Here is a 19,053-nt window from a genome sequence, read left to right on the forward strand (position 1 = left end):
TCAGTGACAGCTGAATTCTGGTTCCAAGAATCAGCAAATGGATGGCATTTTGGGTGAAGTCAGCTTAATATTCATAAGCCATGGAAGTCCCTGAATAGATGTAAATTTTAAAAAGTCTTTATCTTTTACCCTCATTCTATGTAATGTGCAGCCTCGCCATAACTGACCTACTGTTTGTACTGACATGGTGACACAGGAGAAAGTACCAGTTCTGCCTTTTGTTCAACTAATTATAAAGCATGCAAAGTGTCACATAAAGTACCAGTGAAAGTAATGCAAATTACATCCACTTCACCTTCTTACATTCCCCTATCAATCTCCCTTATCTAAACAGACACAACTACAAAGCCATTATCTAATCCTTCAGCATACTACCATCAGGTTTCTTTTAGTAATTAATGAGCTTTTCAAAATGTCCTTTCTCTACAATACACTGCTGTATTGAAATTAATTATTAATAGTCTCTTGTACAGATGCAATATGTGCAATATCAACTTTAGGTTTCCCATAGAAGCGTAATAACGTTACAGCCACTTGCTTTCAAGGTATGTGTAAGAATAGTCTTCATGAAGAATAATGATGAAGAACTATGGTAGACTGGACTGCTCACTGGAGAGAATGCAGACTTGTTCAAAGGTGAACTATTTCACACTGGAATTGAATGCAGTGTGTGTGTTTATACTGGGGACATTAATCCTGCAGAGCAATCTTTGACAGACAATCTTCAAATGAAATGAGCTGTGTGTGTGTGTGCGTGTGTGTATGTGTTCACCTTGACAGAGTTCTGAAGCACTGTAACAGGAAATACTTTGGTAGGCATGGAACTGAGAAACAAACGGAAATTCTCATGGATTGATGTATCTGCACAGGAACAGAAAGGAACATTATTCAGAGCCATATACAAGGAAAAAAGAACTTAATGGTTGTCTCTCTGAAAAACACATTTAAGTGTTTTTTCATTGATACAAATGCTGCGAAAAACCATGGAAACAACCACAAAAACAGCAGTCATTTAGTCATTTGTGCCGTCAGAAGTGCAGTGATGTTGTATTATATGCACACTGCTGAGTATTTAGTTGTGTTTTCTGTATCTTCTGGGCATTTTTACAAATCACATTGTGCTTGACACATCCACTGTGGCACAATTTGGGGCAGTAATCCAATACTTCTTTTATCAAAGAATTGTTGTATAATTAAAATGAGCCTCTTCAATATTAAAAGTCATAAACATTGACAAGATAACCTTATACTGAGTTTCCAGTATAATTTTGCCTCTCATGTCATGTTGTATTTGAAAACTTTAGATTGGAGCCCTGTTACTTTTTTCCTGCCAAATGACACAAAATAAATATAATACGCACACATGTATATACGTAAGTATGATACATGTGTGCGTATTGTGCGCACACATGTATATACGTAAGTATGATACATGTGTGCATTAAAATGCTAAAACTAAAATGGATTGTACTTTCAGTCTTATTCCAGGAGCAAGAGTACAAATTGTGATGAAGAATGGGACAGTAGCTGCATCTGAAAATGATGTCATGATGGTCAGCCCTTGTCTCATCATGCATGTTGTCACTTAATATGTTGTCATTTAATTTTGCTATACCAGGCTCAGTGAAGGTCTTGATGAGCTCTTCCATGGCTAACATCCAGGAAACAGCCAGATGGCAGTTCTGCAGAAAGACCCACTTGCCACTCTTCAGTGCTGCATGAATCATCTTCTCAGCAATAGGTCCCTGGCCTTGACCTAGTGAGATGGACTCAACTCTGGGAAAGATGGAAATACCCCTGTCATTACCTATACACATCTGTATATTCCTAGTATAAAAAATATGATGGCGGTGTGATGATCAGTATAAATCCTTATTTCAAATTTCTCAAACAGTATGCTTTGGTAAAGCTGGAAGTTTGGATATGGGCCCATATTTTTTCTTTTTGTCTTCACCTGTCGAGACATCCTCTTTCTTTTGCAAAACGTTGGAAGGCACCCATGGGGTCAGATCCTGTGCTGAGAATAAAAACCAGTGGGGTGGCAGGGGACATGTCATTGTAGAGGTTAGCCAGGTCAACTGGGGGGTTTTCCACAAACTGCTTCCCCAGGCTGACAATTACAAACTCTGTTGCTGCAAATACCACCTGGAAAGGAGAGGGGGGAAGTATAGTATGAGTGTGAAAAAGGATGCGGTACAGAGACAGCAACAATGTAAGAAAGTAAAGTTAAAATGGATTAGACATAAAATGGAAATTCAATAGAGGGTATACTCCAGAGGAGTGGGGAAGGCTGACATTATGGGGACATAATTAGAAAATGTCATAGGTGAACAGGTTGTTTTATCTAGAGTGGACAGAACATTGCTGCAGAGACAGTTTCTAAAATCCAGTTGCTGACAAGCCTAGTTTTCTATGAGATCAATTTTTTGGCAGGGGTCTTGGTGCAGCCTGCATAATTGCAAATTAGTACAAATACCAAAATCTTTGCTGGGTTTAAAAATTAAAAAAACTCTACTGACATTGACAACAATTCTTCTCATTTGAAACTCATCCTGTGATGCTGTAAATCTGGAAACAAACAATCTCCAAAACCTTAATAAATACTAAATCTCTCTACAGACTTCATACAGGCTTACCTTCTCTTCCATGAAGCTCTTGATAAGTACTAGCTTCTGGAAAGCCCCCAACCTCTCATTCCAGTAGCCCCTGATGCCATTCTCCTTCTTCACCTCTTTTGACTCCCCAAGAGGAGGCAAATCTGACACATAGCCTTCCCAGGTCTCTGGATTTATAGATGCTTGAAAACGTCCTGAAGGAGAGATGACTGTCATTTAAAGGTACACAAATCTTTATGAGTGAATTTTTAACACCTTTGTAGTAGAGTACATACAGATTTGTACACTATGTGGTGCAGAAATGTAAGAATAATTATTAGAATAGTAAGGCCTGACAGTGAAAAATTATGTTTTGTATGTAGGTCAAACATTCTGTTTCTTGTATTAAGCAAAAACACCATACACTGAATTTGCTGATTGTTGCTGTATCAGTCAGGATAACAATGGGTTTTGGTTACCAAGCTTGATGTGGATATGGGTTCTGGTGATTTCCTTGGAGATGTCCTTGAAGCAGGGTAGTGTGTCCTCCAGCTCGCAACAAGTCTGCCAGTAAAAATCACTTAGCCATGGCACATCTGACCGCTCTGCATAGTCCTGGGAGATGGGGAAATACAAAAGGAGACAATTTACAACAGTAAAGGGAGGGGATGGGGAAAAGATGAAGGACAGACTTTAAGTAGAGAGGCAGTAAAGACAAATGAAAGGATGCCAATAAAAGTGTAAAGAGGATATGATTCAAACCATGTAGTGAAGGTAGACATTACAGATGAAAGATGGTAGCATGGAAATTCAAAGTCAAAAAGTGCTCAAAATTAGCAAGAGAGGCATAGATGACGGATATACTGAAGCTGCGATGCAAAAGACAGGAGATAGAAACACAGAGGTGAAGGAGAAGAGAGGAAGGACAGCATTAGCATTAGCATCACGATGGCTGACAGGTAGCACCTCCAGCCTGACTAATGCCATATAAATGAGAGCCAAATGATGGACGAAAACAGGAATATACCCCTGGATGGCACTGCGTCATCTGTATTGTGGTCTCAAAACTGTCTAAACTTGTCAATAAGACCAGAGCTAAATCTCAAAGGTCCTTTTATTCATTGTGCTACTCAAGCTGTATCTTTATTTATCGCCCAAACCAATGATGCCTCAGCTGCACACCCTTCTGCCCCAGGGGGGTTTGAGAGAGATGCTAAGAATTATAGAGAAATACAGTATAGAGAGTGAAAGAAAAGAAAGAGAAAAGGTAATTATTCAAAGCAAACCACTGAAGTGCATGCAAGTTGGGATATTCTGAGGTCAACGAGACTCTTAGGAGTTCATATCACCTCATTTAGCCCCTCTGAAGGTGTCCAGGAGGACCTTATGTCTGACTTGAGGTACTGAGACTTTTGCATTGATTGCTCAAGGCCTATTGGCATGCTAGATGCAGGGTGTATGGACAGCTGAGAAACAGAGATAGTCTTCATTCCTTATCTCTTGTTCGCAGAAATATTTATTCTGTCAACCTCTCCACAGAAAGACTTTCTCATATGTTCTTTTGTCTCTCTCCTACTGTCTGTGTTTCCATCAGTCTCAGTAGTTCCTCAGCAATAAGCTGGCCAAGAGAGAGAGAGACACTGACTGTCACCTTGTAACAAAGGATGTTTTTTGCCATCAATCTCAATCCCGTCGTGTGAGGGGGAGAGAATGAAGATATTGCCTATAGGCCAACCTGGGAGGATTTTCGAAGGGGAAAATAAAACAGCACCTTGATTATCTGTAGTTAGGAGGATCCAGCCGACAAACTGTAACAAATTTCTCTATTTCCTTCTAATTATTAGAATACCTGGGAACCAAAAAGATGGAAAAAATATCATTGTCTTTTTCATTTAAAATTTACGACGGGCCGTTATCTCCTTACACCTGCAGGCAATTAAGCCTCATGCCTTATGATTCGTTCTGGCGTCAGTTGTCAAATCTCAGTTGGCCATTCTGGTACATTCAGACTCTAAATATCTGAACAGATGTAATTCAGCTATTCAACTCTAACTCCTAAGACTGTTGCATCAACATAGCAATAGTTCAAACAATAGCTTAGTTTGAACATAGTGAGGGTGCAAGGCTATAACTTAGTAAAAACTGATTTCACATTACAAGTTAGCTACAATGAACTGTAGAGTGTACTGTAGAGTTTTCACCTCCCCCAAGCAGTTTAGACAGGCGATTACAGAACAGCAGGAACTTAAGTTAGAAACCCCCCCCCCCAAAAAAAAACCTACTGCTTTGGTTTACAATTATGTTGTTGGAATCCTGCTCCACAGTTAACGTCATTTTGAAAAAACCCAAGCACAAATTAGATTTTATGCTATGTTAACCTGAGACAATAACTGTCACTGACACCAACTGGTTGCTTGTAACAGAAACAATTAACTATTAAGGAGGCTGACTTTGACAATATTTTTCTAGGTACTTTTGTTGAATGTTTTCATTGTTTATGAACGTCACTATGTGTGATAATCCTCACCTTAGTTAAAAAAAATAAAAATAAAAGTACAACCTAAGTGACTGATGAATAATTACAATCATTTACCCATGAACACTACTCATGCATCATTATATAGTTTGAGCAAAAATGTGATATCCCCTCCATTAGATAGATTTTCAGCCTGAACTTATTGACTTTTGATTTCACATCTCACCTTTTCCAAGGAAGTAGCTCCTCTTATGAAGTGCTGCCATTCTTCATCGGAAATCTCACCACGCTGCCTCATGATCTCTACACACAACATGAAGCTGTAGATGAGCTTGTGCTGCTCAAAGAGGCCCCGGGACACATTGATGTAGGAGTTGAGCAAGATCTGGTCCAGGAGGATCTGAAGACGCTCTTCTAACACACTGCTTTTCTCTGATGTCTCAATGGTGGAGTTAAATAGCTAGGAATGGAGAAAGAGAGGAACAGGAATGGGAGAGAGAGATATTCAGCATGAAGAAAACAATTATGTCACATTGGTGTTTGAAGCCTTTTCATATTGTGTTCCAAAAAAAAGCTTAGAAAACTCAGATGGAGATTTGTCTGTGAAATGTAAAATAAACAAAACAATAATACAAACAAACAAAAAACAAAAGGGTGTTCTCTCTCACCTGTTTGAAGTACTTGAGGGAGAATTGGTACATAGGATCAATCTCAGAGAGACTGGCGATGACAAAGTACAAGACAGAGCCTCGAGTGGCCACGGGTCGGTAGCGCTCCCTTGCAGAGTTGATCATCAGCTCAGTAGCCTCCGCCTCCTCTAGACGGTGCTTTATGGCCTCAGATGTCACCTGAGGTATGATGGAAACAGAGAGGAAAATACAAAAAGTGAAAGAGAAGAACAGTAAGCAGATGTTGGAAAGAAAAGGAAAAAAATAAGACAACAGGAGAATAACAAGGAAAATAAATGGTGAAAATTATCCCTGTAGATGATGACAGATATGTAAAATTGTTAATAATAAAGAACAAGACAAGCATCCATATTTCCTCTGCCTTGTCCCAGATGTACCTTTGACTCCTGGAGAGTCTGAACAAGCTCCTCATTATCTAGTATATTCCCCTCAGAGGTGAAGAGAAGTTTAAGGATGCGGTCTTCAATATCTTTCAGCTGATTGCGGTCAGCATTGATGCGCACGATCAGCTCATTCCTCTGTTCCTCAAGATGTGGACTCTCCAGGCGCACCACATCACTGGGAAGAGTAAGAGGGGTTGTGGGAAGATCGGGGGAGATAAAATTATGTGGAAATCAAATACAAATAATACCTGCTAAAAAGGCTGACATTATGGTCAAGGTACAAGTGCAACATGCAAATAGTCTTACTGAGGTATATCAAGAGGTACAGCACATAGTGGTTTGTAAATGTGAATCACGTGGTTTGGATGGGAAGCAATATCTGTATTTCATATGTGTCTATGTACCTAAGCAGTTGGTCCTCCAAGCCAGACTTAGTCACAGTGAAATTGATGATTGTAACTTTGATACACACCTGAAAGTAACAGAAACTATTACATTAAATTGGGCAACACCAACTCAAAACATAAACATAAAGAGAATGCATTTCCATTATGAGTGACGTCCATATTTATTCATTCACACAGCTGCAATTCTTTAAACACTTATTCATTCTTAAAACAACTTCAACTGCCATTTGAACTGCCCTGTCACTATGAATATATCATGCATGACAGCTGATATTCAACATTAACACTTTACAGACAATTGCCAAATACTTTTGTGCTGTCTGTTAGTGCTGTCATGCACTGCTGGTTGGAATTAACCCTGAAGTAAAAGCTGATATTCACAGGGTGTTGCTGTTCTCCTGGGCTGGTGTAGAATGAAAGTGCACAGGGGGGAAGCTGGCAGGTGACTACATTGTTTGACAGTACTTTTTATTACTTTTTGTTATTCCACAAAACTTGTTTACTTTTTCCGTCCTAATATTGTGCCTCTGATGCACAACTGCTTATGCCAGCTGAACCTAATCTTAATGCAGTATTAAATTAAAAGAGTACGTTTGCTGTCCTTACCTCTGGTAGGTAGTGTGGGTTGGCCATCTTAGTAGTCATATAGAACCTGAAGTTTTTGTCATAGTCAATATCTGAGTCTCCAAGTCGGATCAATGTCCGTCCACCAGCCACAAATGTCTGTTTCAGCAGGATGGGTTCCAAGGCTGGATCTAGGGTCTCCTTTAACTATCCACACACAGAGCAGGAATACAAGAATATACACACCTATCCTCCAATAAAGGTTGTATAAACTTACGTTTAATTAATTATGAAACTATATTTTAGCACAAAACACATTTTTTTTATGATCAAGCATTATTAACCATGACATGGGTGGTGTGTCTCTACCTCCTCTAGCAGTACAGGCATGCCCATGCGAATGGCATTCTCTAAGGTACGAAGAAAGCTTGGGTCTGTCAGCTTGATCACCTTCAGGCCATGCTTGGCCTCCTTGGAGCGGATCCATCGGTTGGCCTGAGGGTAAAAGAAATAAGCTTTATCTAATGTGATGAATAGATGGCCTCTTCACATACTGTATATTGAGCATTGTGAAAATGAAAAAGAACAACAGAGTTACAGGGTTGGAGGAGACACAACACTCAAACATGACAGGAGAGAAGAGTAGACTTGTCAGTTGCTAGGACAAAGAGCAGCAGTGCTATACAGAGGCCTGGAAAATGAAGCTGAGACAATATTTCCATCATAAGTCTGAGTGAGTCGGTTTGTGCCCCTTCTGTGTGGGGAAGCTGGACACTGTGTGCGTGTCCTGGGGCATGGGCCTGTCTGTGACTTTGTCTCTGACCATGTCTGACAGGAAGTTCTATTTTGAGAGGTTTCTGTTCTTTATGCTGGTACAGCAGCCGATGTAACCAGTATTTTAAATCAAATGAAATCCGATAAGGTTCTGAGATAAGGAATATGTGAAATAAAATTTGGTTTTACAACAGTGTGTGTACATTCATCATGTCACTTAACATCACATGGGTTAAATAGTTGAATGAAATGTTTTAATTCATGAGAGCCATTTTGATCCTAGATGATCCTTGATCCTGATCCTTCTAGTTCACCTGATCCTGTGGGTCAATCATAAGAGGCCAACGGCGGCCCGCAGTCACCAAGATCCCATTCTCTGTGGAAACAGTATCACGAGGCAGCCCTTCTGCATTCCACTGGCGGATTACAAATGGGTCACCCAGAATGTTGGTAATGGCTAAAGCTGGAACTAATGGGGATGTTCAGCTCCTGGCACTGTATTATCCACTGGTCAATTAACTGGGGAAAAAGGAACACACATTTGATTTTTAGACCTCTTGTTTTTGTAAACTTCACAATTTTTCCCTCATTTAATATTTTTTTTATTACTTAACATTTGTGTTTTAATATTGTATATACAATTCAGTTCAGTGCCATTACTCTAATGAGAACTGCATCGCACGGAAGTGGTACAAGTAAGATAATGAGGCAACTGGCCTCAGTTCATTTGTAATAGATTACACTGCACTGCACCACAGCACACTGCACCTACCAGCTGTCTATAGTGAGAAGTGAATGCTCCATAGTAGGCCACACAGGCAGCTGCAATGAAGACATTTCCCACAATGTTGATGATCTCTTGCTCAAACAGAGCAACACTTTCATCCCAGCGTACCTGCTCATCACCTAGAGCAGAAGTTAGCTTCCCTGCCCTGGTCAGCCGAGCCTGTGTCAGAGCCATGGTGTTAACTATGAGGAAGGAAAAGGGTCACAAAGACAGAGAGACAAAAAAGAATATTGGCTGGTAAATACGTGCATGATGGCAAACTTTGTTTTTCTTCTTCAGTGTCAATGGGTAATGAAACCTTGTTGAACACTGAAAGAGATAGTGGACATACAAGAGTGAACTTCCTGGTGGAATATGCTCCATATATAGAGACTTCCACACAATAGGAATAAATTCACATAAAATATTCAGTTGATGGGCAGTTTAAGACCCAGGTAGAGTTTAAAGTGATTATATATAAAGGGTGCAGCTCTCACCCAACTCCTCCTTCTCATTTACACTGCTGTCAAACTGCTCCTGTAGGACCTTGATCTGGTCCTCCACCTCCTGTAGCTTTTGTTGCTTCTCCCTCAGGGTTGCCATGGTTATATCCAGCTCCTCCTGCATGGGTTGGGAGAGAGGGAGAAAAAAAGAGGGAAATGCCATTGTAGAAACATTTAGACAATGTTTGGGCAATTTTCATTCTCATCATTAAGTTTAACATATGGGGCAATCTTGGGTGGGACTAACAGAATACAGAATGGACTACAGTGTGTAGTGGATGAATGCCTTGATTGTTATAGATTTCACAAAGAAATTAGGTGGGAATGTATGAGAATATAAAACAATATTCCTAGAACTGTCTCTGTATATGGCATAAATCTTATATGCATACTGCACTCTGTTGTGTTACTGACCTGCGCCTTGGCCAGTTTAGCTCTCTTAGGGCCGACTTCTTTGAGAACTCTGGAGTAAAGATCCATGGCTCTGACCCACATGCACATCGATCTGCAGGCTCTGGATACCTTCTCCACCTACCAGCAGCAAAAACAAGAAGAAATTACACCATGCAGCAGATTCTGAAACACACTGTAACATGTAACATGTTTCAGAATTTACAGACACACGGGTTATGCATTCACAGAATCTGCATAGCTCATTTCAGTGGCATGTACATGACCATAATACCATAATGACAACTAAAGCAGTTATTTTCCTGTTTCCATTTCAACTCTTACATTTTAAAAAATGCTTAAGTGTTTAAACTCCAATTTCACCACAATCTGCTTACTCTGAATCCTCCTCCCAAATATCAGACTTTTTGATATGGAATCCAAACAAACCTTCTCAGGTATGAAATCAGGGTTGTTGATGTATTTTTGCAGTTTCAGCAGGATCTGAGGCTTGATGTTGTCCTTGTCATAGTCTGTCAGACGCCTGAGGAAATTGGCATCTCCAAGTAATTGCTTGGCACTGGGCCAGTCTGGTCTGTAAGGAAAGGGCAATGTAAGTTAGGAGATGTGAAAAAAGGAAACCTAAATTTATATAGGAATAAAATAAAGATTTCTAAAAATAATGTGTATGCTGTTATGTATCATTATTATAATGTAGAGATGTTTTGAGCCATAATGCCATACAACTTTCATAACACAGTTCAACAATAAGAAACACATCCTAAGTCAGAGCACACAAAGAAACAAAAGACAAGTATAATCTATCAGTGGATACACATTCATATTAATGGAACTTTTCATAGTATTAGCAGTAAGTGAAAGTTCTACATAGTGTCAGTATGCTGCGGGCACAACAATGGGTGTTAAAAGGTTTAAGTAGTTAGGATATTGGGAAGGACTGGATTTAGTGCAGCATTTCAGTAGAGTAATGACTGATGACAGGGGAGACAGAGGGATAAGTGCCGAGTTATGAGATGACAGGGTAATCCCCCTGAATGCTGATGGAAAAAAATATATGGGATTAAAAAATAGGCCCAAATGTCATACAGGTGGCAAACATACTGTAAAACAAAGGAGACTGTGATTATAATAATGATGATCATTTTTGAAATGACAGAAAATATGTTGATAATAATTGTGCTGAAGATAGCATTGTCATCATTATCAACCATCTTTATCTAAGATGATGAAAGTGGCTACAGTGATGATTGTGATTATGATGATGGATCATCATGATAATCTTTTAGGCACAGAGACATTTGGTGAATGCATTTTCCTGTTTGATATTCCTGCTTTTGGCTTTTTATTTTGATCAGACAGAATTAGACAGTGTACATTAGACAGACCATTTGCTATTTGTGTTGAATTAATTCAACTGTACTTAACAAACAAAACAACAAAAGATTATATATGATATTTCCCCGAGCCCTTAATGTCTGGACTGTCCTTTGTGCTCCTCTGACTTTATTATGAAAAAGCCCCAGGAGATGGCATCTGCCATCCCTAATTTAATATATTTCATGACATAATTAGTGAGTTGTGAGTTTGTAGGGAAGGGAATGTTTCTTGCAAGGGAGGCAGAGATAAAACTCTTAATAAAAACCTTTGATGAAGAAAAGTTGTATTTATTCAGAGAAAGAGAGAAGTATACTGACTTGCAGTTGAGTAGGATGCAGACAGACTCCATGACAGTCATGACTAGGTCTGGGGGTTTGGTGAACACCTTGATCTCAGAGATGTCAGCCTTGTCGAGAGAACTAAGAGCCTGATTTGCACCCTCCAGGGCTGGCAAAGCCTCATCCAGGTCCCTCTGGGCATCATCAGCTATGGCCTGGGTGTCTTCAGCTTTGACCTTGGCTAAAGCCTCATCTTCTTTCACTACTTTACGCACCTGTGGCAAGAACATATTTTTATTTTATGTATACACAAACACCACAGAAATGATAAAAGGGTATTATGCATTTTTGGCATCTTATTTTTCAATAATACTACTTTATCTTTCTCTCGCTGTCACGCACACACACACACACACACACACACACACACACACACACACACACACACACACACACACACACACACACAAACACACACACACACAGACCTCATCAGCGCTCTCCTGGTCGACAGCAAGTTTTTCCATGAGGGCATCAACATCAATGGACTTCTGTTTCAGGACTGGCTCCAGAGCAGACAGGTCCACTTTCATTTTGTCCACCAGCTTATTGGTCTCCAACAATTTGGTCAGACCGTTCTTCACCCGATCCCTGGCCTATTCATGAACAACCATAACTTAACATATATATTATTCATATTATGCTTGCAGACATAATCTATAAAATAAGACAAACTGTATTAAAGTCAAGCCATGGCCACAAAGATGCTGATCACAGACAAAATAACTGATTAGAACTTTCAACCACAACTGACAACTAATCATTGTACTGATAATTGTGCATTTTGATGGTTGAACATACCAGCACTAACTGCTGTCTCTTCTCATCGAGCATGCCCAGGTAAAGATTGATGAGCTCCAGGTAGGAGGTAGGCGTAGTGTAGTATCGGCGTCTCAGCTCTGAGTAGAAGCGCTCAGCCATATCAGTGACACTAACGTGTATCTCCACGCACATGGCTGAGAAGCTCTCCTTCAGCTCCTCACTGCCAAAGTCCACATTCTGGAAGAAGGCCTGAGAGACAGAGAGCAGTGCCTCACGAGGCCACTGAACACCAGAGGGTAAAAGGGAAGAGAGGACAAGGTGAGGTAAAGTTTGCAGTGAGAGCAAGGAGACATAGCTTTGGCTTTTAGCTCTTGTTTGAACAGTGATTAAACAGAGCAGCAACAGAAAGGCATTAAAAATTTACAAAATGCACTAATGGAGAAATTCAATAAAGATGTAAATTACAAGCTTCCACAACAGAGTTACAACAAAAGCTCAATATGCAAACAAAGGAGAAAAATGAACTACTAAACGATCCTAAACAAGAGCACCAGTGACAAGAATGGTGGATGGGAGAGAGGATAGTTGTAAAACCAGAAAAAATTTAATAAGAAGAAAGAAGAGGATGGAAATTTATGATGTGCTCATGCATGTGTACCTGTGTACCAGACACTATGATTATGTTTTTATTCTATTTGTTTCTAGCCATAATAATTATGTAATAATAATCTTCAGTTTAACAAACCCAAACCAAACAGAACAGCTGTCTGAGCATACCTGTACAAACCAGTCAATGGTGCAGCAGTTCACCAGTGAAGGGAACATACGACAGCGGGACCTGAAGGCATCGCCCACGGGACTCATACACAGCACGATGTGCAGCTTCTCCCGTACACGGGAGATGAAATACTGGAACACCTGAAGGCATGAACACACACACACACAGAAAAACACACACACAAATGCACATGCAGAGGAGAATCCATTATTCTGAGGTTTGGTCTCAGCAGGCAGATAACATTAAAGGCTGAAGTTTTCTCACAGCTTGATTGAAGGCACTGACTTTAACTGACATCTCTTGCCCAAAGTCTATGCCTATTTTGGCCTATTGTGGAAAACACTCTGCATGTGGGTTGTTTCTTAAATGTTAAGTTCTTAATTTTAGCAACTGACAGTGGTCAGTCTTTGTTTTTACTTATCTTAGATCTTACTCTTTGATGGTGAGCTCTTGCTTTAATTCAACATGCTAAACATTACAGGGACGCAATATTTGTAATTGTTTTAGACTGGTTACGGCAAATCTCTATGAAAGGACTCTCTGCATTGCCATAGGTGACAGTTAATTGGCCCAGCTGTGGGTCTCCTCAGGGATCAGTCCTCCTTGGCACACTGTTCCCCCATTTCCAGTTTTTCTGTAAAGCTAAGGTCACTGTCTGCTGGCTGTAGCTGTACAGAATGAGAGTGGGCTCAATCATATCATCTGACTCTTGGCTTTACTGCATGCATGATAAATGGTCTCTATAGTACTGTATGTGTTTGTGTCTGTGCATACCTCATCCCTGTTTTCTTCACTGATTCCAGCCTCTTTGGCTTTAGGGCGGGTGGCAGCCAGTACTTGTTCCAGCTCATCTTTCTCAAAGAGGTTGGGCACCTCGCCAGAGTTCAGCATGTTGTTAATATCCTCCAAAAACTCCTCCACCACAATCTACAACAGGCAAGAGAAAGTGGACAGCAGTAATTATACTTGGATGTACAAAAATATGACAAAAGTCTACTCTTTTAACATCAGCCTAGTCCTTCCTTCATACCTGAGTGTCTGTAAATAGGAACACCATATCTTTGCCCTCCACACCAGCCATCTTGTAGAGTCTCCTCAAGTCTTCGTGGAAGCTGTCATAGTTGTAGCCTCGACTCAGCTCAATCTCAAAGCAACGGTACCCACACATGTGGGCTGCTAACCGAGTGAGTGACTGCTTGCCTGTACCTCCCACTCCTACTAGCAGGGCATTGCCTCTCTCCTGGCGAATCATGCGGGCAATCCTAGAGAATGAGAATCCGAATCATTGTTAACACAAAAAAAGCACAAAATGTTACAGTTATAAAGATATATACAAGCCACAGGTTCCACTCAATATGAACCATGTATTGTTGCAGAGTGTATAATAACTATTATTACTAAAGAAGATATTTGTGTGGAGTTATAATCCTTGATACAACACTACTGATGGTCATATATGCAGAGACTGGGTGTAGACAAGCAAATTAATTATATCAAAGCTCATCTAAACATTTAAGAGGGACCTTATGATCAGATTCATTTCATGCAACAGAGATCAACTACACTTTTATTGCACAACTATAATATATGTAAAGTTCTTCACTAGTGTAACTTCTTTGTCTTACAATTTGTGCCACCTACAAAAATCCATTAACCACCAACTAAGAAGCCACCTTACAAAAAATCTGGAAACTCCATGGTGCAAGTTTACGTGTACACACCTGGAGACATGCTCAATGGCATCCTGGAAGAAAACCAGCTTGGTCTCCTTGGAAAAGGTCATGTTGTAATCATCGAGGTAGTCCTGGAGGACAGTCTGGATCTTATTCATGTCTGTCAGATCCTCGTACAGGCGATCCTCTTTCTCTGCACCCACCTGCAAGGGTTTACAAGAAGGAAGGCAGAGAGAATAAATAAAAGTTGTGAGGTATTTCAGTGTAAAGTAATCAAATGTTTTCTGAATTTATCAAGCACTTTCTATAAGAAGATCTGACCTTGATGAAGTCTCCAAATATTATGGGCTGAGTCACAAAGTATGAGGGCTCCAAATTAATACTAAAATATTTGCCTGGCAGAAAGAGAGAGAGGGTCAAAAATAGGGACATTCTTCAACTGATAAAGATGCAAAAACAGTGTGGAAACTGGGCAGAGTGACATTTAGTGGTTCAAGGTGTGCAGGATTCAAACAGCTTGTGTATTCAGCAAAGTAGAGCAGTCTTTGTGACAGTTCTTACTGGCCATCTCACAGATGATGGTGTTGAAATAGGTCTTATCTTGGTTGTTGATGAGTCGATCATGGAATACCCGCTGACACTCATGGCAGAAGAGACGGAAAACCTGGTTCTTATCTCTCACTTGACTTGGCTCACACTGCAATATGCCTGAACATCAAGAGAGGGAAATATGTATGGGAAGGAGAGCTGCTGGATTTCTTTCACTTAATAAATATGCATATTACTTAGAGTAGGCACAATAGGATGAAAAACTATCTCAATGGAAAATATCTCAAGGAAAACAAAACAATTGAAAAGAAAACAGTAAAGAGCCCTGCAGAGCTATTAGATGCATAAAATGACAAAAGAAAGAAATATGATATAGATCTAATGATATGACTTTAAATTGATACCGTATGTGGGACTGTTCAAGATGAAACAATGGACCCGATGCTGAATATGGACAGTATTTTCATATGCGTCTTTTTGAAGGCAGGTTTTTACTGCTCACAATATTAAGGTAATGGTTATGAATACATATGAATAAAAACAAAACAGAAGATACAGTTGCACAGAGAGAGAAAATGTGATATCAACTGAATCAGTAGGTGGGAAGAGTTGGTGCAGGTTTATAACCTCTCACCAACAGCACTGTATATAGTGTAAAAGGGCACTGTGAGTAATGCACTCTGCCTATGTTGAACAAGTAATATGTAGAAAACAGTGGCAGAAGTCACTTCAGTTCATCGTGCTCTGATGATGCCTGCTGGCTAAAAGAAGGGAGGGAGTAAAGGACATGAGGTGGGGTGGGGTGGGGGGTTGGGAGCTTGAGGCTGAGACAGAGCTTTTAAATGTTGGTAATGTGGCTTGAAGAGATAAATCAGAGCTGTGTCCCATGCTGTGGAGGTACAAAGATTTAGACACTCTCTATCTGTCAGTCTCTTTCAGCAAATCCAAACTTTGCACTGCTGAGAAAAAGAGAGGGTGTTCAAGCTGTACGCCTGTGCTTCATGTGTTTAAATTGCACTCGTTTTCCTGTACCTCTCTCTCATGCTTACCTGTTCATCCACAACATTTTTAAATCTCAATGGAATCCAAATATCTACTGCGCAGGCCCGACTCTGCAGATGTAATTACTGCTATCAGCAGATGTGTGGGATACATGTTCAGTGTGTGGTGCAGTGGTTAGCACTGTCAGCTCACAGCAAGAAGGTTCCGGGTTCCGCGGCTTTTCTGTGTGGAGTTTGCATGTGCCTGCTCTCTGGGTACTCCGGCTTCCTCCCACAGTCCAAAGACATGCAGCTTAGATTAACTGATAACTCTAAATTGCCTGTAGGTGTGAATGTGAGTGTGAATGGTTGTTTGTCTGTCATGGACTGGCAATCCGTACAGGGTGTACCCCACCTCTTGCCCAGTGACAGCTGGGATAGGCTCTAGCCCCCCCCGATATAGATAATGAATGGATGGATGGAAAGTGTGTGAGTATGTGTGCTCATTTCTCACCTTGAACACACTTCGAGAGGTCTCTGAGATTGAAGACATAGTGGGACTTAGCTGGTGTGGGCAGCAGATCCACACTCAAACGGTTGTAAATCTCCACAGCAGCATTCACAATCTGCTCAGCACAGTCCTTCACCGCTTGAGAAAACTCGCTAAGGAAACCGTTCAGGATGGCCTGGAGGGAAGTTGGGAAGGAAAAGAGTTTGTAACAAGCATGAAAGACAAATAAAGTTTGATTAAAGAAAACTGGGGTGGAATGACTGGGGTGAAATGGAGAAATGAGTAAGAGTGAGAGAGCTGGAGCAAGAGTAAGATATCATGGAGCTTTAAAGCTGTAAAAACACGTAACAATTCAATGAGAGCAATATGTTTTTGTACATTGATTCTTGTATTTTGTGTTTTATATGAGTGTTTGGATGTATGTTCGTCCTCACTTTGAAGATCTGTTTGAGGCTTTGCTCTGAGGGTGTGGGCAGACACAACATGCTGAAGTGACGGATGAATCGTGGGGTAACAGGGTTGCGTCCCCCTCCTGGAGGGGCACACGCTGCTGCAATGGTCATTTCCTATAAGAAACAAGGGAGAGTGAGTAAAAAGGTAGGAGGGACTGCCAAAATTATAAAAGGATAAAAGGAATGAAAACACAAAGAACATGTTTCCCACTAAAAACTCAAATGTCTCTAGACTACAAATCAAATGCTGACGTTGATGTATGCCAGGAGTAAAGCATAAAAAGAAAACAGACTTCACAATATGGGAAAAGTGAAATGGAAAACAAGTATACTAAATAAAATAATAATTTTTAGTTTTCTAATAATTTAGCATCCAGATGAACATCACACAAACACCTACTCCTTGAATATAACCATTTGTTCTCCAATTAAAGAGACTTAGACTTAGACTAGACTTTACTGATCCCTTGGGATGACTCCCTCAGGGAAATTAAGTAAAAGTAAAACACTGACAATGCTGCATTAATGTACTTGTATGAGTACGATGCTTCCTGTCTGTGGTGCATTATCACACAAGAATAATCATATACACAGGTATGGTTTGTCCTGAATCTATTGCTTGTGTTTACTCCAACATCACAAGTACACACCTGCACACAAACATACATACACACATGCTCAACCACTTTATAAGACATCACATACAGGCTGAAATATAATCAGTCCTGCGCGTGTGTCTGTGTGTGTGTTTGTACAGCACAAGTTAATGCAGGAAACCTTCTATAAACGCAGAATATAAATATGGGTCCACAACGTTAACACACCCAACACAAATGCAAACACACACAGGCACACAAGATGAATGGGTTTCTTAGATAAATGGACAGTCCTCATTAAAACTCCAACAAGAGGACAAATTAAGTTGATGCTGACTGTGTAAAAACAAAAAACTAAAGAGCTAAGAGTACACTTTTTAACTTAACAGAAAACCAATCTTAAACAAATCCTAAACATTAAAAAGGCACTCCAACATTTTACAAAATATGGTTGCTTGCAGTCTCTCTCAGAGTTAGATGAGGACATCAATATCAATTTCATCTACAGCTTCTAGGTGGTATATAGCTTAGCACCAGGAATGGAAACTTGGAGAAGCAGTTCGACTGTTCTATCCAAGGTGCTTTCTAATAACTCTGAAGCTGTCTTGTTTTCAGGATGTATCTTCTGTCTTTAACACGTGGAAATAGACACTAAGACTTACAACAAATTAGGTAACAGATTGGAGGTAGCCTGGCCTAGTAGCAGCTGGTTTCAGTAACTGTATGTACCACATCTGAAGTTCTGTTTTTTGTTTTTTTGTTAAATTGTTAATCTCAGCAAGCAAGACTATTTCTCAAAATGTTGTCCCTTAAATTACCTGTCTAAAACATGTGATCTAAATGACTACTGAAAGCTGTGTTTGCTAGTCTGTTCACTGATACACAAAAAAACAATCACAACACATTCACAAACATCTATAGGAAACTACAAAACCAGCTGTGGAACTTCAAACAACCAAAACTAGATCAATGCATATAAATAGTCAAAGATTCATGGTAAATTAGCTTATATTATTTTTGTAAATTTGTACCTGGATCTCCTTCCAGAAGAACTTGTTCCTGTCATAGAATCCAGAAAAGTCTTGGAACTGACGTAGGAGCTCTATAGGGGGCTGAGAGCCATAGCTGTCCAGCTTGGGCATATTCAGGTCATCCACAAAGACCACTAACTTCTTGTTACCCGGGGCACCTACAGGGAGGGAAAGGGAAAAAAGGATGAACAGACAGGGAGAAAAGGGTTAACATGGATGGATGGATGGTCAAAAGGTTGATATGTAGATGGACTGAGGAAACAGGAAAGTGAAGAATGAACAAAGAAACTGTGGCATTCAGGGACATTACCAGTTTTGTAAGTTTTATCTATTTTGATATACATTACTGCAGACCATTTTTTAAGTTTTTAGACAGATATGTTTATGTCGTAATGTAGCTGTGAGCCAACAGCGTTACAACTCTTCTTGTTTTATGTGT

General features: G+C 40.1%; 1 protein-coding gene across 1 annotated transcript in view; it reads right to left on the minus strand.

Moving 5' to 3' along the window:
• The window catches only part of dnah6 (dynein, axonemal, heavy chain 6), a 51,549-nt gene that overhangs the window by 7,704 nt on the left and 24,792 nt on the right, over positions 1–19,053 (minus strand). The window contains 29 exon segments of the mRNA XM_018664576.2: positions 773–861; positions 1,616–1,776; positions 1,955–2,145; positions 2,637–2,809; positions 3,074–3,209; positions 5,297–5,530; positions 5,739–5,918; positions 6,137–6,317; positions 6,547–6,614; positions 7,156–7,320; positions 7,483–7,608; positions 8,202–8,342; positions 8,344–8,406; positions 8,660–8,856; positions 9,151–9,274; positions 9,571–9,687; positions 9,997–10,141; positions 11,262–11,497; positions 11,711–11,878; positions 12,084–12,326; positions 12,822–12,962; positions 13,597–13,749; positions 13,853–14,084; positions 14,544–14,698; positions 14,817–14,890; positions 15,057–15,203; positions 16,539–16,710; positions 16,970–17,101; positions 18,615–18,772. Coding sequence (XP_018520092.1) covers positions 773–861; positions 1,616–1,776; positions 1,955–2,145; positions 2,637–2,809; positions 3,074–3,209; positions 5,297–5,530; positions 5,739–5,918; positions 6,137–6,317; positions 6,547–6,614; positions 7,156–7,320; positions 7,483–7,608; positions 8,202–8,342; positions 8,344–8,406; positions 8,660–8,856; positions 9,151–9,274; positions 9,571–9,687; positions 9,997–10,141; positions 11,262–11,497; positions 11,711–11,878; positions 12,084–12,326; positions 12,822–12,962; positions 13,597–13,749; positions 13,853–14,084; positions 14,544–14,698; positions 14,817–14,890; positions 15,057–15,203; positions 16,539–16,710; positions 16,970–17,101; positions 18,615–18,772 — 4,502 coding nt within the window.

The sequence above is a fragment of the Lates calcarifer genome, linkage group LG5, assembly GCF_001640805.2.
Source record: "Lates calcarifer isolate ASB-BC8 linkage group LG5, TLL_Latcal_v3, whole genome shotgun sequence".
In the NCBI taxonomy this organism is placed as follows: Eukaryota; Metazoa; Chordata; class Actinopteri; family Centropomidae; genus Lates; species Lates calcarifer.